At 41.8% G+C, this 23,557-nt stretch overlaps 2 protein-coding genes across 2 annotated transcripts in view; both read right to left on the bottom strand.

Moving 5' to 3' along the window:
• necab2 (N-terminal EF-hand calcium binding protein 2) overlaps positions 1-1,469 on the bottom strand; it is a 122,681-nt gene extending 121,212 nt beyond the window's left edge. Inside the window, exon 1 of the mRNA XM_053318851.1 lies at positions 1,143-1,469. Coding sequence (XP_053174826.1) covers positions 1,143-1,469 — 327 coding nt within the window. The remainder of the gene's footprint in view (positions 1-1,142) is intronic.
• Positions 1,470-2,876: 1,407 nt separating this feature from the next.
• The window catches only part of hydin (HYDIN axonemal central pair apparatus protein), a 68,091-nt gene continuing 47,410 nt past the window's right edge, over positions 2,877-23,557 (bottom strand). The window contains exons 48-93 of the mRNA XM_053319976.1: positions 23,193-23,357; positions 22,662-22,859; positions 22,348-22,554; positions 21,929-22,161; positions 21,608-21,790; positions 21,103-21,222; positions 20,853-21,012; positions 20,590-20,762; positions 20,260-20,458; positions 20,052-20,142; positions 19,778-19,880; positions 19,474-19,642; positions 18,639-18,721; positions 18,291-18,446; positions 17,483-17,594; positions 16,739-16,943; positions 16,163-16,395; positions 15,932-16,080; positions 15,600-15,795; positions 15,297-15,405; positions 14,731-14,970; positions 14,238-14,380; positions 13,892-14,116; positions 13,640-13,800; positions 13,291-13,385; positions 13,131-13,160; positions 12,753-12,945; positions 11,650-11,850; positions 11,414-11,540; positions 11,139-11,304; positions 10,431-10,578; positions 10,117-10,324; positions 9,785-10,006; positions 8,331-8,500; positions 8,020-8,218; positions 7,727-7,879; positions 7,456-7,626; positions 7,058-7,167; positions 6,531-6,753; positions 5,212-5,421; positions 4,924-5,087; positions 4,433-4,583; positions 4,094-4,324; positions 3,780-4,004; positions 3,342-3,623; positions 2,877-3,086 (exon numbers count right to left, since the gene is read on the bottom strand). Of these exons, the coding sequence (XP_053175951.1) occupies positions 2,877-3,086; positions 3,342-3,623; positions 3,780-4,004; positions 4,094-4,324; positions 4,433-4,583; positions 4,924-5,087; positions 5,212-5,421; positions 6,531-6,753; positions 7,058-7,167; positions 7,456-7,626; positions 7,727-7,879; positions 8,020-8,218; positions 8,331-8,500; positions 9,785-10,006; positions 10,117-10,324; positions 10,431-10,578; positions 11,139-11,304; positions 11,414-11,540; positions 11,650-11,850; positions 12,753-12,945; positions 13,131-13,160; positions 13,291-13,385; positions 13,640-13,800; positions 13,892-14,116; positions 14,238-14,380; positions 14,731-14,970; positions 15,297-15,405; positions 15,600-15,795; positions 15,932-16,080; positions 16,163-16,395; positions 16,739-16,943; positions 17,483-17,594; positions 18,291-18,446; positions 18,639-18,721; positions 19,474-19,642; positions 19,778-19,880; positions 20,052-20,142; positions 20,260-20,458; positions 20,590-20,762; positions 20,853-21,012; positions 21,103-21,222; positions 21,608-21,790; positions 21,929-22,161; positions 22,348-22,554; positions 22,662-22,859; positions 23,193-23,357 (7,902 nt within the window). The remainder of the gene's footprint in view (positions 3,087-3,341; positions 3,624-3,779; positions 4,005-4,093; positions 4,325-4,432; positions 4,584-4,923; positions 5,088-5,211; positions 5,422-6,530; positions 6,754-7,057; positions 7,168-7,455; positions 7,627-7,726; positions 7,880-8,019; positions 8,219-8,330; positions 8,501-9,784; positions 10,007-10,116; positions 10,325-10,430; positions 10,579-11,138; positions 11,305-11,413; positions 11,541-11,649; positions 11,851-12,752; positions 12,946-13,130; positions 13,161-13,290; positions 13,386-13,639; positions 13,801-13,891; positions 14,117-14,237; positions 14,381-14,730; positions 14,971-15,296; positions 15,406-15,599; positions 15,796-15,931; positions 16,081-16,162; positions 16,396-16,738; positions 16,944-17,482; positions 17,595-18,290; positions 18,447-18,638; positions 18,722-19,473; positions 19,643-19,777; positions 19,881-20,051; positions 20,143-20,259; positions 20,459-20,589; positions 20,763-20,852; positions 21,013-21,102; positions 21,223-21,607; positions 21,791-21,928; positions 22,162-22,347; positions 22,555-22,661; positions 22,860-23,192; positions 23,358-23,557) is intronic.

The following is a 23,557-nucleotide window of genomic DNA, read 5'->3' as shown; positions in this document are numbered from 1 at the left end:
AATCCGTGTGAGTATTGCAACTAAATGTCGATAAAAGATCATGGAGAAAACATGAAAAACTGAAATATGAAAAAAGTAAAAAATGAATGAAGGTGAAGCTTCTGTGACTGGAAGGTATAATGTGATTAAAAAAGAAAAAAGAACTTTAAAAAAATCAATACAGTCTTTACTATAAGAGATATGGTGTCATGAAAACAGAATAGCTGTACTGCATCTGTCTCATCTTCAAGGAGGGAGGCTCAGCAGCAAACTAGGCTACACCCCCATCTACGCCCCTACACACACACACACACACACACACACACACAGAATTAGTTTACTAGGGTACCAGGATATATTGGCCCTCTGGTCTTTATCATAATTAGTTTCCCGTGAACCCCTTCTTTATAAATCTATTTGTGTCGTGGTCATGGTCTGCAGCAATTGAACTACTTTTTTTTACCCCGTTAAACCATTCACGCAAGAGGGAAATATTTTAGTGGGGCAGCGGTGAAAAATAACCCAGTATTATTGATGAGCTGACCTAAATCGACATGGCGCTGCGTAATTGCCACTTCCAATACGGGAGGGCTGCGTCTTTTTTTTTTTTTTTTTTACAGCTTTATCCACTGGCTGCTGAATAAGATCAAATATTCGGATACTCCCTTTAACACGGGATCAATAAAACTATGTTTAAGTGAGTAAGACGTTTTCATAAACTATTTAAGTGTTATGATTATATCGCCTTAAGCATCCAAGCAGGCTATTTACTGACTTACTGGAGCTGCTTTTCACTTTATTTCTTCGCACTGACAGTAAAACCATCACCAAAAGTAGAAATAAACAGTACTAAATGTCTAATGAATATTGCATTGATACGGTAAATAAGTAAAAGTGATTTTTTTTGAACGGGGCAACAAAAAGAAAGATGGACAGGTTTGGTCCCACGTGCTTATCAAAGTATTAATGATTAAGGGAAAGCTCCAGTCTGCTCTGCTGAGCTCGACCCGCAAGCCTCCACAGTTAACTGTAAGATCGCCTCTGTGCGTAAGTGCGCACTGCACCGGTCCGTATGCACTGCAAACTGGATGCCTTCCTCTCGCGCACCCACCCACCCAACCTGTCAGGGTGGTGACCACCACCCGGTGTCTCTCCATACTCACATCCAGAATAACGGAGATGCCTCTCCGTGGTTCCGGGGCGAAGAACTGCTCTTGAGCCACGGCCACCTCCTCCTTGCTGGAGGCGTACTCCCGGCTGGCGATGTTCTTGTTGTCGCTCATTTTGGTGACGATCCAGCGGACGAGCCCGTCGATTCCACCGGGCTGGGCTCCGCTGTTTCCGGACTGCGCTGCCGTCGCGGACTCGCTGTCCTGGCCGGCTACGGGTTTCGGCTGCTCGCGGCTTTCCTGGGCACGAAGTTTGGCTTGTTCTTTGTTAAGCAGTTTGTGGACTCCGTCCCTACAGTAGCGCGCTGCCTGCTCACACATCCTTTTGCTGCGGAGCGCTCATGCTGCGCTCTATGGGGGAGAGAGAGAAGCCCCCACCCCCTTCCCCCCCACCTACCCTCTTACATCACAGCCCCCACCCCAAAAAACACACCCACCGCTCCTACATGCCCCCAAAAATCATCTGCAAACATAAGACCATATATCCTAATTGGCAGTGATATTCTGAGGTTGGGAGAGTTATTACTGACTTTGTTGCACTTGCTGGTATTTATAACGACATCTCATATTGCTCACTAAGTTACAAAGATTAAATATTCTATGATGTGAGAAGTACAAACTAAACGTTGAGTGAATGTGCTGTATATCTTTCTGTAATATAAAAATATTAAATAAAGATTCTGCCTAATTTTTGGTCTTGTGTCTCCACCTCATGCAGGACAGCAGCCAGGTCACATCCATTTATGTTTTTATAAGACAATCTGAAATAAACTTAAAAGTAAGCGTTACTGCTCTGGGTTTGTCACCTGAGAGCAAGCAAAGTGAAGGGTGTAAGACAGGGGAGTACTGCTTTCTCTCTCTTTCTCTTTCCCTCTCTCCTGAACAAAGCCAATGCCATATTTCCTTTATTTAAATGATCACAGCAGGAGGTGCTGGCCGCTTTTGTGGCATGGCGTGCTGTGTTCCTTTAGGAGGAGTGTCAGGTGAAGATCAGTGGATGTTTTTCTCTTCTAGTAAAGAGAGGAGTGTCTCTTGAACTGTCAGTCCAGCTCCTCATTATACATGTTTGTGTTTGTGTGTGTGTGTGTGTGTGTGTGTGTGTGTGTATGCGTGATGAAGGTCTAACCTTTGGTAATGAGCGTCTCCCCCAGCTCTGCCCTTTCAACTGAGTAGTTAGTCTCGCCTGCAACGTGCCACCTGTCTAACAGCTCAGAGGGTGCTTTTAGACAAATTAACTCCTAGTCGACACTTCAATACGCTGTGTGTTATCAGGATGACCAAAAGGCAATAAGTCAGGTAAATCATGTATCTTTTGTCATCACCGTTCCACTAGAAGTAGGAGTCCTGGTGAAATCACTTGACTTGACTGCCCCCATGTGGAAATGAGTATGCAATGACAGTCTTGGACAGGGTTATTTTTCTCTCTCTCTTTCCAGAATTTATTTAGTTAATTATTAAAATATTTAGGAACACATTGGTGAAAGCAAATTATTTAAACCATATAAATATCCACAGGCAATTCCAGCTTGTATTTTTGGCATTAACATCAGAGCTCAGTCACTGGATAAAGGATTTGTCACATGCGACTGAAGCATCATAGAAACGAATAATAACAATGAAGGCTTGAGTCTAAATGGTGGATTATGCTTACAGTATCAGTATTGGCGTATATATTTGTGTGCTTCTGCATGCCCAATTGCATGTGTGTGTTTGTGTGTGTACATATCTCTAAGATGATTCAGGGCAGTAACCCCTCAGGTAATAAACCCAAGAGCAGGGCATGCTATGGGCCTCTGAGCGTTGGCTGGAGATAGTCAGTTTGCCAAACCAGGGCCCTGGAAAGCCTCCAGTAGGGGCCTCAAAGGACACCAGGATGTTGTAGGTCTTTTTAGAGAGGATGCTGTCCACTCCTTTGACAGTGAAAGATGGGTTGTCCACCTAGGAGCGGGGTAAACAAGGCTAAGGTTAGATCACAGATCAAATATGAAGTCAACAACATTACATTTAGAAAATGAATCTTTGGTTGTCTGTGTCTAGAACAAACAGGAGTAACAAGAGTCTAAATATGGAGGTATAAATGCAAGACTCACTCTCACTCTCAGTTACCCTTAAGCCCCTTCAAAAATATCACATCTTTTGTTCCCTTCTTATGATCTAGTTATTTTTCTTAGCCGCAGGTCATCGGCTCTATACCTGACAAGAGAAAGCTGTGGTCTGCAGGAACACGTTCTTGAAGGGGATCGTGACATTGCGACCAGCCCTGATGCTGAATGGGCCCTGAGCTTTGGGAGGGAGGCAGGTCCCGTGTAATGGAAAGATGTATTCACCGCCAATTCCTGAGGACAGGCTGAGCTGGCCTCTCACCTCCCCCAGCTGATGAGGCTCGAAACAAACCTCCACGCTGATCTGCGTGCCTGCCTGGAAACCTGGCGAAGCACTGACAGTCTTGTCCATTGTAAAGTCCGAGCAATCGACCTGCAGGGAAGAAATAGTGGCAGCAAATAAATCACAAGGGTGGGGGGCAGTACAAAAAGGAAGGAAAGAAAGACAAGAGCTAACAGAACATACAGTATCATGTGGACTTTGTTTTGTGATGCTTTATGTCTAAGTCATTCGTGGACATTTTCTTACCTTGCAAGCATACTCAGTTTTGAAGCGGGCGTAGTTGAAGAACTTCACAGGGACAGTGTGGCTGCTGCCAAGACAAGTGTTGAAGTGGACAATTTTCTCTGGAGGAGGTGGCAGAGCTCTTAGAAGCAGATCGTAGTGGAAGTAGCCCAGCTCATTACTACACAGAGTTAGCCGGGCTGTAGACTCGCCCGTGCGCAGGGGCTGGTACTCGAAGCTCACAGCACCCTAAAGAGAAAACACACATATACACACAGATTTCAATTAAAGTTGTTGTTTTTTAATTCAGTGCAGGACAAGACATTTTTAGTATCCACCTTGGATTGTCCTGGCACGGTGTGCTGATGTGGGGCGCTGATGTCAGGGTATTTACACTCAGTGGTGAGGCAGGTTGCTGTGATCAGAGGGTTCTCCACATACACAGTGGCTGAGGCTCTCCGGCGGACGGCAGTCTCCAGCTCTATGGTGGACATGGGTTTTGGAGATGTGGCCTTGAAGGTGACGAGATAGAACAAGTACTCACCGGACACCTCGTTACGAAATGTCACCTGAGGAGAAGGGTTGAAGGGTGATGTGAGGACAAGGCTCGGAAATACATTCTGTTCAGAGTACAAACGTGTGTGTGTGTCTGCGTGTGTGTGTGTATGTGATCAAACCTTGTTGATGTACTGGCCCTCTTTGTATGTGAAAAAAGACAACTTGTAGTCGCTTTTGCCCAAAGCGGGGACATCAATGTACTCTAAACCCTTAAGGGACACTGTAGCATCTGGCTTGTCAGGTTTCAGGATCTCTTTCATCACATGGAACCTGGGCACACAGAAACACTCATGACTCTATTACACATCTGTGATAACAGGGTTTGTGTTTTTCTCCTCATTTACATTTGGGAGGCACCAGCACTCAGCATTAATTTTAACTGAACTTCTCATAGTGTGCAGCTACAGGTCCATGCACAGTGGTGAAGTGCTACAATATGCAGCACACTGCAAACATACATAGATACATATTGGGAATAGCTGGTAGTGTTTATACCACAAAGAGAATTATATTAGGATCAGATTAGGGTAGAATAAAACATTAGCAACTTTAAGGTTAGGACGATGGAGAGTTTGAGTGTGCATTCAGGGGTGTGTGTTTGTGTATTTACCGCTGTTGCTTTGAGAGCACGTTGTGCACAGGCAGCATCTCTGTATGGTGAGTCTTGGCAGACAGCTCTTGCACAATGCTGTCCTCTGCCTTGGGAGGCTCAGCAGTTCCCTGCAGGGAGTATAGCACGCCTGTCCCATCAGGGAAGGAGAAAAACACTGATCCCTGAGGAAAGAAAAGGGACAGATATAGCAAGTTAATGTCTGGGATTAAATTAACAGAATAATAGAATCTCATATCTACTTTATCATTTTATAATGAGTGTGTTTAAACATTAGTGCTCCTCTACCAGGTGTTTTTTTCCATCAGCAGTCATGGTCAGCGGTCGGTAGGTGATCTCATATGTCTTATGTTGGTGAGCTTCAAGGATCACGGAGGGTGCAGCTCTCCACTGCTCGCCCTCTATCACAGGCCGGATGCTGCACTGCTGGTTGGTTGGGTTCCACACAGGGAGTGTCTGGGTGTGAGAGCCACGTACTGGGCAAACAAAACTCACCACCTGCAGATGGGAAGAAAGCAGCAGGAGGGAAGAATTATGCAGTAAGTAGTACAGAGACAGTCACATTATACTGTAGGCCTGACAGAATTTAAGCATTGGGTAAAAAACTTGGCAGATACTGATGCTTTACATTTGCAATGTTATTAGCTGTTGTAGAACCATGCTTTAGTAATAAACTTTTGGATATTTTATTTGATTACTTTTTAGTAATAAACTAAAATTGGAATTGGTGCTATCAAGTAAATACTATAATAAGATGATTAGATAACTCCAATTAATTGTTCTGGACTTCATGTAACTATAAATCACCTTTAATTTTTTCAAAATACAGAAGAGTATCATGATTTTTCTAAAGCTTCCATGGCTCATCAGCTCACTTAAAGCAACGGATTGTTTTTTTCTTAATGTTCTGTGACCTTTAAATCCATCAACGCCCTCTGCTTGTTCTGAAGCAGCCACACCAGTGTCACACATTATCTGACATTGGCCTTTAACTAACCTTACTGTACACTGTGAGTCTACACTGGTGACAAGACAGCTTTTAGTTTTTACTGCTTGCCCACTGAAGGAACCTGGAAAATACTAATTTTGCTAGGTTTTCTACTATTAAAACCTTTCAGTGACATTGCAGTGTAATATCTGGCAAGTGAAATATGGCTGGTCAATGGAAACCATTTTGTGGGGCAGCACACTTGTGAGAAACCTTGTTATGAAAGCAATTACTGCAAAGATACTGTTCATAACAATAATGTGATACTTTATTGATCCCCTAAATGGAAATTCTCAGTTCACTCCACTTGACAGGAGCTTGTACTTCAAAGCTAGATAAAGTGGAACATCCCTGCTAGTGTCTATTTTAAGATTTATGTAAGTGGAGATTAGAAATTAAACCCAGATCTTTTGTTTGGAAAGAACAGGCTCTGCTATACCAGCCATCTTTTCTTCTGTATCCATAATGATAATAATGCTACATTTACATAGAAATATATAAGTCACCTTATTTTGACTTGTGGCTGTAGTCCAATCACTTTATTTTTTATAGTATAAGTATAATCTACAGTCTTTAAAATCTAACACTGTATATCTGTAAGAAAAATAAAGAACCAAACCTCTTTGCTAGTGGGGGCCACAATGCAGGAGCCTGTTACAGTGAGAGTAATGGGTGAGGAGGAACCGTCGACACTGCAAGGCAGGTTTTCATATCTTGTGTCGTTATTCAGTTCCACAGGAGCAAAAGTCACTTCAAAAGGAACCTCCATGCCTGGACAGATGTAGCCTTTAGCTGGTACAATGGACAACACTGGAGGAAAATTCTCTGTTTTCCAGTGGAACCTGGTTGCAAGGTGATAAATAGAGATAAAGAAAAAGCAAAGAGAAAGGTCATAAATCCAACAAAAGAGAGTTGAGAATTCTGCACGTAATATGACAAATGACTGTAACAAGACTATGTATTAAAAATATATATACAAAGTGAATACAGCAAAGAAAACAGTTGTAAAAAGTAAATATTTTTATCATAAAACACAGTTAAAAAAGCTAATAAAGTCAATAAACTAATTATACTACAATCATATGCCGCAATAAAATATTGAGAAATATCACAGTCGACCCTCTGCTGTATAATATCTGACCTTACCTGGCACCGATGTCTCCAGTGTTCGTCATGACAATCCTCCTCTTGGCCTGGCAGCGCTGGACTACAGCTCCAAAGGCCAGGTGATCCTGATCCAGATGGACCACCACACCCTGTTCATTAAAAGCGGAACTAGTGATTAACATGTATTTATATAGTTAAGTAGAACAAACCTGCAAACTTGCTTGACCATATAAAAAGTTGTAATATTGATTAACTGTGTGTCATTCATTTCAAACTATTCAAGGTTTCTGGACAAACAACCACATTTGTATGCAAAGATAATAGTTCTTAAAATCATTAGGTGCACTGGAAAACATTCTTCAGAAAAGGATTTAGTGCTTGTCAGGGAAAGCAAACGCATAATTTGCTTTCTAGAATGACTTCAAATCACAGCCCACCTGACAGCAGCCTTGGATGGTCAGCAGGGGGTGTAAAAGGCCTGCACACTCCGCCTGCAGCTCAGCCTTGAAGGGAGATATGGGCTGACGGGGTGAGAACTTGATCTCTACAGTACACGAGCCACCACCAGCTTTCAGGTTCAGCTCACCTGCTGGACTGAATGACAGGTCCTGGAGATGTAGAGCAGAGGAGACGAGAGGAGAATATAGAGTGTAACAGTATGTAACTGGTATGCAGACAGCTGTTTATCATCGTGCATGCATTCCCTACCCCAGGGTCCAGTAGTGTGTTTGTGTTGAGCTGCAAGGTGAAGGAAAGGTCTAAAGGGCTGCGGTTGACCAGAACCACCTGCTTTTTCACCTTCTGACCCACCAACAGGGATCCCAGTTTAACCTTTCGCTGCCTGGAATCTTCTACTTCCAACTAGAACAGAATTACACATATACAGGAAAACGCATACAGATTCATCAGGATCAGGATCTGTTTAAAGCAAGGAAGTTGGAGTATCCACCAAAAACTTGAATATTAACGTTGACTCCAGTACAAACGCTTTTCTTTCTCACCTTCATCTCGATGCCTTGCCCCAGTATGTCCACTTGCTTTGTAACTCCACTGTTGAAGACGAAGTTGAGCTTTTCATGATAACGGCATGGGTCACGAGGATAGAAGGTGACTGGTACTTTCATTGCAGCACCAGAGGACAAAATATCTGGTTGGAAGTCAAGTTCCAGGTAAGAGCTGTTCTTGAACTGGCACTGGACACTGAGGAAGAGGAACACAGAATGTTTTAACTTCAGGTTTGTTTTTAACTCTCACATTTTGAACGGAATGAAAACATTTTCCTCCCACAGACAGATACTGTACACAGGACTACCTGATGTCCCTTTTGCCCTTGTTGCTGATCACTAGAGTCTGAGAGGCTGGCACCATGCCAGGACAGTACAGGAAGCACTTGCCAAAGTTATACTTGGTGAAGGAGAATTCAAGGCTGGGTGCAACAGCCCTGCCTTTAATATCAAAGTTAAATGTTGGCCCGTGTTTTACCTGATGAGAGGAAACAAGAGTGAGAAGGACAAAAGAGAGAGAGAAAAAGTTTAAACACAGATGCAACTCTGGATCTGTTTGATCTAGAAATATTGCTTTAGTAATCAGTTTTACGTCATCATTCAGTTGGTGTAACAGGTCTTGTTTCTAAATGGGTTTCCTCCTACCTCAGTTACTTGACACTGTGTTTCCCTCTGAGATTTAAAATCTGCTGAAACTAATTTTTTTTCAGGGATCCCACAAGAATTAATTGTTGGAACTTTCCTTTTTAATTTGCAAATGCTAAGTAGCCAACATTAAAAAGAAGTGGCATATTCTCCCATTCATATGTGGATGACACACTATCAATGATAATAATTAATGGATGTCTGGATATCTTTTACTCCTGAATAAGGACAAGATACTTGAAGTACACTAGCCTACTACAAGATTCTGAGGCACTATTTGTCAGAAAATATCCATATGAATCTGATTTTTTTCTTTTTTTTCTTTTTAGAAGCAATTATTTAATTTATTATTGTTTTTATTGCACTTTTAAGGACTGCATTTCAATTTCAATTTCATTGTACTTGTACAATGACAATAAAGACACATTCTATTCTATTCTACATTTTACATAATAACATATCAACAGTTTGGGGAGTCATATCTCAAGCTGACTCTGACAAGCTGGTTAATGCATTCATTTCAACCAATGTTCTCTTTGCTTGATTAGATAAATAAATAAGAGCACATTCCATAACTATACCCTTTTCCCGTGGTATTGGGGGCCCAGGGGATTTTTAGGTTACGCCTCGTATTTTATTTAATATATTCTCATGTCAGTTTATTCTATGTACACCTTAATGAAAAGCATTAGTATGCATTTATCTGTGATGAAATAAATAAAACGGTCTGACCTTAGCTTGCCTTTAAGGTTTAAAAAAAGGGTAAAAAAGTCTAATATGATAATAAATAATTTAAGTATTCATGTCTAGAACCAAAGTGAAAATACTATACAAGCGTATTTCATTTGCAGCTCTGTCAGCCAAATGGCATGTTTTCGCTACACTAACCACAACATGGAAAGAAAGGCATGGATTAGGGGAAAATGGTTATCAGTGTTCATAAATTATTCATTGTTCTTCGATAACTGAAGCACAATCTTGTTTTACCTCTCAGGACACTATGATAAGCTTTACATCAGGACTAAACTAGCATGTAGATCTTCTAAAGCATGTGTTCTATTCCTGCTACTTCTGTAAAATCCTTCCTAAAACATAATCAATGTGATCAGAACCTCACCTTGATACTCAGTTTGACATCCTGGAGGTTGCAAATGTTCCGAGGACAAAAGAAGAGTGACGATTGCAGCTGCTTCCCAACCTCAATACTAGTATTTTGTGGTTTAGCATCTAAATGTTGCAGCAGCTCACTGGGACCTGCTAGGTCAAAGTTCACCTCCAGGCTGAATTTCGCCTGGTTAGACACCAGGATGTTAAAGGTGACTTGCTCTGAAACGCCCACCTATAAATAATGTTTACACAGACACACACAGGAAGATGCCTTAAAACCTCACTTCAATAGTACTTTTCATCGTTAAGATGCTTAAAGGGATCGTGTGAGTCTGTGCTGACCTTTCCGAAGTCCAAAGTATCTAGAAGGTCAGGGTGAATCTCTCTGAGGCCTCCAACCTGACTTTCAACTTGAACAGAAGTGCTCATGTTGAAACAATCTGCCTTAACGGTGAGCGCAAGTGGCTCTGACTTCTTCTTTACCTTCAGAACCAATCTGAAGCTCACATAGCCCTCACGGCAAGGCGTGAAGGACACTGACAATGACAACCTGCGCCGAAGAGTTCATTTTTAAATCTCCAAATTTATACATGGCATTGCTTAATGGAAGTATTTACATTTTGTTGCAACTTAGTGGATGATGTAGTTTCATTAACCTGTCTTTGGATGCCACTGTGCCAGTCATGGGCTGCAAAATGAGGCTTGACTGCTGGTCTTCACAGAGAAGAGATGACTGCAGAACAGAGAAGTGGAAGGGTTCCTCTTCTCCATTAACCAGATCCACTGTCTGCTCCACTTTACGACCTGTGTGCAGGGAAGATACACACATGCACACAATGTTTGTACTGCGTTCAGTACTCCATTACCTATCCTAAAAATCCAGGTGTGTTGGTTTAAACCTCTCTCATAACCAGCAATGTACCACAGAATTTTATTGCATATTTTATTATATATATTCATATTTTTCTTTCTGGCATTAATGGTGAAATGATGGTAAGCTATGCTGTTGGGTGGGTGAGTATTAACACTAAATTGTAGCAGAATGCAAAGGCAACTACAGATCAGGTCTTATACTGAAAATTGGTGTTAAGATTGTTAAATTAGGTATGACCACAGTTTTTCTGTAACAGTGGTTTTAATTGCCTATAATATTTCACTCTTAAATTATATATTTTTAATAATTAACCACAATTTAGTCATGCCAAAGTGTATGTGGATATAGTTGATATAAAAACTAAATGTAAACCCTTGATGAATTAGGTGAATGAGCTACGTTTGCATACAGACAAATCTGTGTGTGTGTGTGTGTGTGTGTGTGTGTGTGTGTGTGTGTGTGTGTGTGTGTGTGTGTGTGTGTAACATACCAACAAGCAGTTCTCCAAAGTCAAGGTGAGGTTTGTCAAAATAGACAAGTGGTTCTCTACCGGTGCCCACACACAGGAAGGGAACAGACAGTGACAGAGACTCAATCAAGAAGCTCCAGGATGACTCCACCACGTCCACCTGCTCAGCTACATATTCAAAACACACCTGCATGCACACACACACACACACACACACACACACACACACAAGCAGAGCAGAGGTTTAAAAATGGTGCAGGTTAAGGCTAATTCATTGTGTGTGTTTCCATCCTTACCTCCACTTTCTTCCCAGGCTGGATGGTTCCAGACGGGGTGAGGCAGTGGAACGGGCTGCCATTTGTGTCTTCACACCGCCACTTGAATGAGTAGAGCTTACTGGTTGGGTTCACCACACTAAAACATCTGTGAGCACAGTACACACACATTTGCACAACTGCTTTTTAATCCAAGTGTTCAGAGTGTTACACTGATGGAAATAAAAAGCTCCCATCTCTCTCTCTCACTCTCTCACCTTTTTGTTGGTACAGAAAAGCCCATAGCGTTGAACTCTATGACCCTGGTGTTAGGGTCCAGAGTATCCCTGAACTCAGGACTGCGGCGGTCCCCACTAATGTAGTCCGAGTCCTCAATGTCAAAGTGGCAGATGGGCAACAGGCTGCGGCCACAAAGTGAGATACAGGGAGCCTGATCCTCGTCCTGCAAGTTGGGGACACTGGAACAAACATACAGACAGACAGGAACAACTTCACATGTGGTCTTCGTGTCACTACTATATAACCACAAAAAGATGTCATTTATTATGATGCTCTAGGCTGCACTGGGTTTAGTGCTTGTCAGAAAAAGCTAGTGTCTCATGGCTCAGGTCTCAAGGTGGGGTGCAGCATAGCATAATGTTACAATTTGGAAAAGCAGTCAGGCTGGGATCTAGTGATGGACAAATACAGTAAAAACTGGCGAATAAGACGCACCTCTGCTCTGATTTAAAAAAAAGTTAATTTAAAAATGAGGTGCGTCTTATGAAGTGGTGGGTCCTATTTACCCTTTTTTTGGCAACTAAGCTCTTCTCATCCCCTTTAAATGCCTGTCACAGAATATTCACCTTTTCACTATTGTTTTACTTCTTTGCTCATTCAGAAAGTGCACACAGGATCGCACACAAATAGATTACCAAGCAACATTAAGCATTACAGTAGAGATGTGGGGAAATTATTTAAATGATTATAATAAAATAAATTAAATACACACACAAAAATAACAAATTAGTTTTGCAGACTTGGGGAAGCATCTCACTCTGACTAGCTCTTGATGTTACTGGTATGACAGGGGATATACAGGCTTTAGCTTCCTAATCTCTTACTATAGATTATATTACTTTTTATGTATTGTCTTTATTATATTATCTATGTGTATTTTGGGTTATGTTGTATTGTATATTTTTTGCACCCTAACCAAGTGAAGGTACTTTATGGATTTCTGTAAAACTGGACCTGAGGACTACCAACACTGATTACAAGTCAGTTTAACCTTTTCATGATTGTGTGAGTTTTCCCTGATTGATGACACTGTTTCAGATGGTTTGTTATTTATGAATTATCATCACTACAATTTGTTTACCTGCAGAGCAACTTGCCCTGGAATTGGGACACCTCCAAAGGTGAAAAGCAAACACTGAAATTCTGCGTAGCACCAGGCTGAATGGCCCCCATGCTGGGCTCCACAGTAAAGGGTGGAAGCTCAGGGTTCCCCATCAGAAGAGACATCACACTGGCCAGAGCGCTGGCAGGACGGGCTCCAGTCAGCGCTCCTGCTGACCTGCTGCCAGGCCGAGGGCTGAGGGGCCGATCTGTTATTGACAACACATGTCCACATTTAAACATAGTTCAATCAGTTTTGAGCTACATTTTTAAAAAACATTTTGAAGATTTATTTTTGGGCTTTTCATGCCTTTATTTTAGTAACTAACTGGCGGAGGGTTAGAGAGAAGGGAATGACCTGCCGCATAGGTCCCTGGCTGGGTTTGAACTACATTTTTAAAAGCATTACAATGTAAATAAGTATTTTATTTGCTTTAAGAATATGATTATACAGCAAGAGCAGTTGGTCAAATGCAAGCTAACAAGTTAACCTAATAATAAACAGATTTCTGTAATACCTCCTTGGTTTTGGTTGACACTGTTGCTGCTTGGATCCATGAGGACTTTCCAGAAGAATTCCAGTTTCACATTGCCCTGATTCACTATCTCCAGTCTGCACATAATAAATGGATTTACAGACATTTGCATTTATTATGCATTGTAGTAATACTGAGATCTTGTACACCGTCGTCAGAAAATGGGTGATATAATGGAACTTAGTTTGATGATTATTTTGATGGTTAATATTTTGTATAAATCTTGGCAACAAACTCCGTTACGGTGTCCAAACAAGTTCCTTGTGATGTTTATAGATTTAGGTATCTTAAGCATACTCATTGGCTGGCTGTGCTTTACAGCCTGACTTACTGGTGGAGCCTGGTTTGGTAAAGCAAGGTGTCTTTGAAGTGGATGGCGTCGGTGTTGCAGCTGAACTTGACATAGTTGCAAACTGCATTAATATGCAATTCCAGCTCCCACTGTGTGCCCTCAACTACAGAGCAGCATGGCTCAGGATCTGTCTTTATCACCTGTGTGCAAACATTCACATGGTTGCATAATTGTGAACTGTTAAACCTTTCTTCAAAACTAATTGTCAAGATGTTCCTTAACATTTAACACACATACCTTATTCTTCACAGGTTGTGTTCCTGAAGCCTGCTTTGAGGAACTCAACCACTGCACTGTCCTCTGTCGGTCATCCCAGTCAGCCACCTGCTCCAGTGGCTGCTGGAACTCAATCTGACAAACCTTGCATTTCATTGGCTGGCTGGTCAGAGTCACTGGCTGACTGGAGCAGAAGTTGACAGTCACTTCCTTAGAGCAGCCAGCGTGGAGGTGTCCTACCTGTAGGAATAGAATTAATTTTTTCCATCACATATAGCCATTATTCCAGGCCAACAGTAAAACATGAGGTAGAACCTTTGCAATGTTAATATATTAGATATGAACTACTAAGGAGCTTTACCTGTGGTGAAAAGAAGACGTGGTGCCCAGCTGGCGGCCACTCAAACCTCACCACCTGGCTGCTGCTGTGGTTGATCATAGTGAAACTCTCTTGGTACGGGCAGTCTACATGGCAGTCACCAAAATTCAGCACTTCATAATTGCCTGTGTGGGAAACAAAACCTGATTTAAATCAAGGATACAAAACACACTTCAATGCCACTAAATCACTATGTTTACTATACTCAAAGGGAAACATCTGTATTTTTCAACCTGGATGCTATTTTCTCATTATTTTTATTCTAAGTGACTAATGGGGGCTTTAGCCAGCAGCTGAAAAACAGGTCGCAATGTAATTCTTGGGGGCCATTGCCTGCTATTGCTATGAATGATGTCTATACATTATGTCAGACTCCCTGCTATCATCCTAATCTAATAATCACATTTTCCTCTCCTTTCCTGCCACATTATTATTCCCTTTTAACTCCTCTCCTGGCTCCCCTTTCTCCTCTTACCTTTCTCATCATCTTCCTGATCCGCTTCCTGCAGTGACCTGCTAATGTTGTCCAGAGAGACAATTTCCTGGTAAGCTTCTCCGGTAACTCGTATTATGGTGGTGCTGTACTGGTTGCCCTCCGCCTGCAGTGTCATCTTGGCCTTGACACTCAGGGGCTTATCAGAGCAGAAGCTGACCTCAAACTCCACTTCCTTGTTAACATCTAGCCTCAGGCTGGCCTTGTGCACCATCTGATGCTCTGTGGAAGAGAAGAGAAGTATCAGAGTGACTGTTGCCAGCATTAGAAAGAAGCCTATGTTGAGTTAATAACATGATAAATTAGTGAGGGGAAATATTTTGATGTGGCTTGCAATCCCTGCTGACACCAGTCTGCTAAAGTCTGTGCTGGTTCTGTTCTCAGAGGTGAGACTGATGAAACGCTGCAGCAGGAATAACTGCAGCAGTACAGCTTGGGAATGGAGCAGTAAGCTGTGGCACAGGCATTAGTGTTTCTAGTCCATAATCATTTAAATAAAGAGGAGATGCTGTTACTGTAGACTTTTTTTTTACAGGTTAAGGTCTTACCAGAGTCAGTGGAGCCTTCAAGTCGTGTGGAGTGGATGGAGCTACTGGTGTTGCCAGGAGCAGCTTTGAGGGAAAACACTCCATGTTTATCCAGCATATCAATCTGGACCTATAAAATATAGAAAACCATGAAGTATTTTTCTTCACGGTTGTTGCCCTGTATTTACTGTAACACGTTCATGTAAATATAAGTGATTTTGGTGTTCTTGTCTTTGCATTAAGTAACCCTTGCTTAAACATATATGAAAAAAGTCACAAATCAATAATAGAATAAAAAGGACAGGTGAATGTGTTTCCTCTCACCTGCGCTGAAACATTTCCATCATTTAGCAGCACCAAGCGCAGGGTATGTCTCCGCCCTACCAATACACGCCTGAACTGTAGCATCGGGTTTCCACCGCTGTTTTTCAGTGCTGGACGCAACACACATACACTGGGCAGAGAGCCTTCGCCGATGAGGTCAAACTCCAGCACCCTGCTCTTGAATGTGGGTGTCATTCTGCAACAAATTAGAAGTTGTAGTATTATCTTACTGTCACGTACTGTATGTCCCCATGTGCCTCCCCCTATGTACACAGCACTGGTAGAATTAAAAGCACAAACACAAAAGTAGCACACACAATCCTGCACTATACCTGTTAGTTCCCTCCATTGTGGCTTCAAACACAGCACTGTAAAGCTGCATGGTCTGTGGCGTGAAGGTGACCGCAACGAACGAGTGTGACATGCTGGGAATAGACACTGTTGTAGCAGACAAATCGAAAACATCCAGGTTGCGCGCCACCTGTAAGCAAATAAGGAACATTTTACACCTGCTAAGTGCAATCAATGATACTCCTGCATCCACTTATCCACGGCTACGCTACCTTCACGCCAGCATATTTGATGGCCAAGTTGAGTACGCAGGGCACCTTGCTGTTGTTGGTAAATTTGAGGCGAGCCTGAGCCGTTCGCCCCACCAGGATTTTGTTGAAAATAAATTTGTTCTCTTCCAGCATGTAAATGCCTTCAGCATTACAAAATTGCTCAGAGGAGAGCTCACTGCTGTTGTGACACATGTGGTGCTCTTCAAAGATGGAGGCCATGTCTAACGCTATGCCTGGGGAACAAAAACAAAGAGAAGAAAGTCAGATACAGTATTGTAGAGACTTCTTTTTTTTCTCCACAGTTTATGATTTTGTGATCACAAAGATGTAGAGTTCTGATAAAAGATTTTTGACCTAGATAATGAGTTTTTTAACTTAAATGGGAAAAATATTGAGTTAAACTCATCTCTAAAGGTATTTGAATAGGCAAGAAATGTTCGCTATAGTTTGTGCTCATTAGGGATCCCAGGAGAGTCCATGCACATGACAAGTAAGGCACTAAGTCACTTGGAAAAAACCTACAAGTTATCAGGTTTATCAATCACATAAGACAGAATAAGTTCAAACAGCTCCCACCTGGCTTGCAGACTTCAGCCAGCAGTCTGTACGGTATGCCCTCAGGATGGTCTGAGGGGTCACGGTCACTGATGTCAATGAGCAAACCCTGGCTCCAACTGCCTAGCTGTTCAGCTATACAGTCCACTGTCACCACTTGCTGAGACCCGGGTTGCAGGGGCCCTGTGCAAGGAGACACTGAGAACACCCCCACGGTGTGGCGATTCTGAAAGGGAGGATCAGCGGAAGGAAGGAGAGGTGGACAATGTGAGCCAGAAATAGGGACTCAGCTGACAACCACAGTGGACAAATGTGTAAAAATGGCTCTGAATGGCTGACTATATCTCAGAGTAGTTTGGTGAATGAAGTAGAATGAGTGAAATAAAGCAAAATTGCTATTCAGTTGCTTACGATTATGACCAAAACTCTTAACTTGAGGAATGTTTTTCAAGCCTCTATGAATCAAACTTCATAATAGAGAGAGTCATATTTGTCTGTTTGCCTGCCTGTCAGCAGTTTTACAGATGTCTCTTTTTACAATGGTGGTCTATGAGAAAAATGCTTTTTAGGCTGCAGAGGGATTTTTCACGGCAGTATCACAAGTGGCCACTGGGGGGGGAAATCAGCTGAGCGGCAGCGCCCTATCCAGCTCTTATAATGAATCCATGCTATTAACAGACACACACAGGCTACATACTTACCCTTAAAACCACATGAATCACCAAGCCTATGTCCTTGTTGTCATCTCTACTAGCAGTTTCTCACCTGTGTTGTGCACGTGTCTTTGGGGAGGGGCTCGCCTCTCACTTTGCTGGCAGCACCAGTGTGTTTCGCTGAATGGTTCTCTGGAGATATTTTCTTACTTGGAGCTAAACCTCTGAGACCAGATCAGGGGGATGCAAACCATGAATACACTGAAACATCTTCACACATTTGAAATTACAATTCAATGTGTTAATCAAGGAGATTTCATCACACACTCATTGCAGTTCCACAGTGCACACAGTACTGTCACATTTTTGTATGCAATATATTGTGCCACAATTTATTGTTGCAGCCTTATTGGCAGCATTTCTTCAGAATCTTTGCTTGTAATTTATGCTCAAGAAAATTATATTAAAACTATTAAAGCTATATAATATATATACACTAAAATGATATAAATGTTAATATTGATACTAATTTGATTCGTTTTACTTTCAAATTATGGCACTTCATCATGAAAGCAGCATGTGTCTCCCAGTCAAGGCAAGGAATATGAAACATCACTGGCAGGGATTGGCGACACAGCAATGCTTCAATGACACTTAATTTGCACGGTGTATTAGATTTCAATATGGGATTTGTCACATACGGCAGCATTCATGGCTCAAAATGTAAGGCATGTCATTAACAGGCCAAGAACACTGGAGCTGAACTGCTACTGTGATATTTATTTTACTTGTAGATTTGTTATCTTCAAGCAAAGGAAAATCTCTGGTCCGTTACAACATTTGTTTGTGTGTGTGTGTGTGTGTGTGTGTGTGTGTGTGTGTGTGTGTGTGTGTGTGTTTGTACTGTGCTGCTCTCCTACCCAGGCCTCCCTGGTGGGGCATTGTCTGGGATCAGGCAGCAGATGTTGAAACGGCTCTCAAAAACTCCATTATTCTCAATAGTGAAGCTGTGGCTTTTCTTGGTGCCGTAGACCAGCGGGCCAAAGTTGATGTCACATGAAGGTGTGATCTTGTACCTAAAGAGTGAACACACAGCAATTTATCACAAGCTATTTCCAAATCTCAGATCTGCCTCATATCAGCAAAATAATAAAATCTTACAGATTGTGATGAGATGGCAAATGACACATTCTGATTAATGCTGTGCAATAAATCGTATGAACTGGTACAAAAACAGGGAGTGATGACAGTATGATTCAAGACCTAACCTGGAGAAGACGGAGTGGACTGAAACCCTCATGGCTAAAATAGCTATAGTTTCTCCTCCCTGCCCAATGCTGGGTTCAATCACCTGCAACAGAAAAGTTCAATTAGCATGTGACCATTTCTCAATCACCACATTCACCTTGAAATCTTGAGATTTTCATGAGCTTCTCTGCTTTTGAAATACATGTTAAACCATATTCCACCAGTTTATAATGAATGTTGTACAGTCATGTCTTTGTTTCTGCTTTGTATCTCACAGGGACAAAAATTAATAAGATTTTGTCAATAGTCTCAATAAAACTGTGTTATGAATGCAATTTGCTTCCATATTTGATTTGATAATCCTGTGGGTTCTTAGGGGAATTTAGCCTTTTCTTAATAATTTATTTATCCAGAGAAATTGTGGATAATATGTCTCCCAGTAGGCCACCACGATAACCTGTGAATGTATAATCCTGAAATAACCAGATATTGAGCTGTAGTATAACACAGTAAGTGATTGTGTGAAGTGAAGTGATGCTTTCTTTTAGAGAAAGTCAGATTAATTTGATGGAAAAGGTGGAACGCGCACCTCTAATAAATTAAATAAAAGCAGTAAGTAATGAAAGTAATTTAGAAACTGCATGACATCAATATATAATTGAATGTCAAGTTGTGGGATCATTAGGGGCTGTGTATAACTCAACCTTTCTGTGAGATCAGGTTGTCCTAATTGACTTTACACTGGTATTTTAACCATGGTGCTGACACACATTACATATTAAGTGCCACACTCATGGAATCCCATGTTAAAAGGTCATGGTTATTTCTGTGAGATCAGGTTGGTTTGACTCAGACCTGGCAAGGCAGGACAGGTTGTTCTATAATTGAGAGTTCCGTCATGGGTTTGCAAACGATCTGCACTGTTGTGGGTTTTTTGTGGGGCATCAGAACACCACTTTGGGGGAACACAGTTAAAATGGAGTCAAGGTTGGGCTGGCTTGCGTCTGTCCGCTCAAATGTAAACCTTTTGGAAAGAAAGAAAAGAAAGCAAGTGAACAACAGTACAGTACATGTTCTATGGTAAAATAAAATCTGCTTGTGGAGCCCAGACTGATACAATGGTAAATTCACAGGTCAAAATCAAGCAGTTTGAACTCACTTGTAAGCTATTTCATATTTTCCTTGGTTTTTCATCCTGAGGGACAGCTTTGCTTCCTCAAAGACTTTAATGGTTCCGAAGTCCAAACAGCCATCTGCCACAGAAACAACATTATTATGACATCTGGACAACAGCTCAGTCACTCAGTAGTGAACATTGCCACCTCACAGCAAGAAGATGATAAAATCACCTCGCCTTAATAGAATTACAGTAAAAGCCAATTTAACTTTTATTTATAAGCTAAATGTTTGACCACTGCTGCAATTTGTACCTGGTGTGATGTCCAGAGCTATATCATAGACTTCTGCAGTGACCTGTATGTTTTCTGTGTGCACGATGCCAAGAATCTTTCCTACATCGGAAACCTAAAACAAAACACACAAGACATGCTGTATTCTACATGCCTACAATCAGATTGTGAAATACTTACAGTAGTTTGATCCACACCACTTCCATTTCACCACTTGTAATTGTTTTCTCACCTCCAGGCGTAAAATCTTCTTAATGTGCAGCGGCCTTCTGCCCCTGAAGTGCAAACTCAGGGGGAAAGAGGAGTTGGGTGTGATGATGCCCACATCCTGAGGCACACTGAACTCATCACCCAACTCCTCCACACCTTGCAGTTTCCAGTATACCGGCAGAGCTGTGTTGTTGTGGAGAGTCACACTACGGCAGTCCCGTCTAGAGAGAAAGGTAGAAGAGTGTAGGTTGAGTGGCGAGAAGGACAGAAGGATTGACAGTTTAGTTAATTAAAAAAAAAAAAAGATTTGCTGTTATTGCTGTAATTGAAATTAGTCCCTACAATCTAGTACCTGTGCAGCAAAATCCTGTCAAAAGACAAATGCTTGCTTTCCAGCTCCAGCTCCGGTCGAACTCCCCAGCAGGAGAGGTTGATGATGACAAGCTCTGGATTGTCTTTGATACAGCACACAATGCTGTCCTTGATTTCTCCCACTTTTGTTGGGTAGGCCCACACTGTCAACTCCTAGCAGGATGGAAGAATATTTACAAGTACTTATGTTATTACAGGCATCGGCATGAATTCAGTGGATGGTAAATGAGAGACATATTGTACCTGTCTCTCGTCAGGTTTGAGAGTCATGGTTGGGGGGTCCAGTAGATATGTGGCGGCCTGCGTATCGTGCTGGAAACGGAACTGAACCTGAGCCTCCAGACCTGAATTGTTTTTGATCACCAGTCTCTCTGTGTTCTCTGGGTACTTATTTTCCTTGTATCTACACAGCCAGAAACACACACACATTTTTCATCTTTAAATGCATATGCAAAGACTAACACTAATACGCTGCCATCAGTCTTTCTCTCACCTGTCTCTGCTCTTGCCACAGAGTAATGGTCCGAACTCAAAGAATCCAGGCTTGACCACATAAGTCTTCTGGAGCCCTTCTTCCATTTTCAGCACCTTTCTACTGAAGCCAAAAAGAGTTCTGTGGAAATATGAGTTGGATTACTGTCAGAAAATGATACTTTAAAGGTTAAAAGTATGTTTTGAAAATGTAAACTGGTTTTAAATCTGGAAAAAAAAAGATTTAAACATTTGAAAATAATGTCTGATATAATGTATCCACTTTTCAGAGATTTGAATCTGCTCTCTTAGATTTGGCTGCTGGGATTGCTGACTGTGTGTTAAATAATTGACTGTAACTCAACTTGATATATTTGGGACATTTACTAGAATTTAAAATAAAGTGTTCTGAGAATGAACATGTAGAAGAAATCTGTGCATACTTGTACTCATTACTCTTAACCCCTCCATTCCTTTAGCAATGATTTGAATTCATGACTTCATTAAGGTAAACAGTGCTGACTGACTTGTAGTCTTTGCAGATGGAGGGATATATACACATTCCTCTGCAGGAGAGCTGGTAGCGTCTCTGGGTCCCTACTAGCTCAAAGTTGAAGATCTGTTCAAATTTCCCTGGTGAGTCTGAGTAGAACCACATTTTTAAAACCACTTCGCCATTGGCTGGAACAAACCAGCGAAATGTTGTCAGGCTGCAGACAAATACACAGAGAAACATACGCAATTAGTAAAATAACAACAACAAAGCATAAGAACAAAATAGAATGAGTTTGTGCTCTTGTTTCATTATCTTTCATGTTATTACGTTATAAGATCATGTGTTTCCTTGCCTCTGGTTGCGTTTCAGCTCTAAGTTTGCTTGGTGTTGGTCTTGTTCGGTGCCACCATACATGGAGGAGACATGTAAAGGAGGAGAGCGAGACCGGTCCGACCCCTTTGTTTTTGTCTTGGCTGACGTTCGTCTCTTGCCCTTCTGACTCTCTCTGCCCTTTTTGTCTTTGTCCTTCGCTGCTTCCTTGGTATTGGCTTTCATACGACTTTTAGAAGTTGCAACAGCCTCCTCCTTTAGTGTACACAAACACACACAGATGCATAAAAACAAATAAACATCATTCTGATTTCTAATTTTAAAGCCATTGTGATAATTTAGTTTGACAACCCCTGTTACCATGATTACCACTAATTTTGTTTTCCAAATTAAGCCCAGAGTCCCTGTAAACATTAATTTATGATAGGAAAGGATCATTACCTTTACCGATGATGCATGTACATCTTCCTCTGAGTCCTTCTTCTCATCACCCTGTTCATCTAGCCCAGAGCAACTCAGGAATGCAAAACAGTCACAAGTCAGTTGACTGTTAGATTGCACCCTGTTTTTGGGGAAAGGAACCATGGAGAAGGTGATGGGAGGAGGAATGGGTGGGCCGTTAGGTCCCAACCCTAAATCATCCAACACCTAAGGAGACAAAAGGACATGGAAGAGGAATTGATGAGAAACCAAGTGGCAGTCTACACTTCTGGCCATTACAGTAACAGGAAAAAATAGGTAAATTTTGGCCATACCTCCTCAAGGGGGGGCAGGGTGTTGCCCTTGAGTAACTCAGTGGCACTGAGGTATTCTTTGCCTGTTACGTTGAGGACAATGTGAGGGGTGATGTCCAGTGGCAGCAGCTTTTCTGGTTCAGCTTGTATTGACATCTGGCTGGGCATTGGAGACAGGATCCTCCCACTGGCTTTTTTGGCCCTCTTGCCAACAGGGGTCTGTACACAGGGTAACGACCGAGATTAATGGGTTCAAAATTTTAGCTGTAGTAATAATGAGGCTTTATCTGTCTGTATGAGTAAATAATTGTGAAGTCCAAACTGTCAAAATGATGATACTGGTGGGTTTTTTTTTTAATTTTCTGGCTGATTACAATGAGCAAATATGGTAAAAGAAAATGCCTGCACACATACGAGAAGATATGCAGCACTTAGCTATTTACATTTCAGTCTGGGTATTGGTTAAATTGCTTTTGTAGGAGGCAATCAGACTGATTTTTCCTCATTTTTATTTATGTCAGTTTATACATGACCACTTTCTTGAAAACTCACGTGTTTCTCTGTTGGGACATCCTCTGTCCCCGGTGGAACTTCCTCACCTGGGAGCGGGACCATTAAAAATCCCTGGGCCCGGTCCCAGTGCTGCAGAATGTGCTCTACTTGGGCCTGGCTCTGCTCATATGCACTGAACTGACACTGTAGCTCATCTACACCAGACTGGAAAAGGGTGCAAAAACGGATTGAACAGCAAGAGTAAGATATCAACTAGACCATAAACATTTAACAGCATTTGCTATATTTACTGAAAGCACTACTGTAGGTTTAACTGTCATGCTGTATGTGAATTTGACATTTAACAGTATTTACATATAACTGCGATGTCAATGTCTGAATTGCTAGTCATAGCTGCCTTTGCT

This window comes from Scomber japonicus, chromosome 5 (assembly GCF_027409825.1).
Source record: "Scomber japonicus isolate fScoJap1 chromosome 5, fScoJap1.pri, whole genome shotgun sequence".
NCBI lineage: Eukaryota > Metazoa > Chordata > Actinopteri > Scombriformes > Scombridae > Scomber > Scomber japonicus.
The sequence above is the reverse complement of the archived record's forward strand: the minus strand, read 5'-3'. Positions and strand labels throughout refer to the sequence as shown.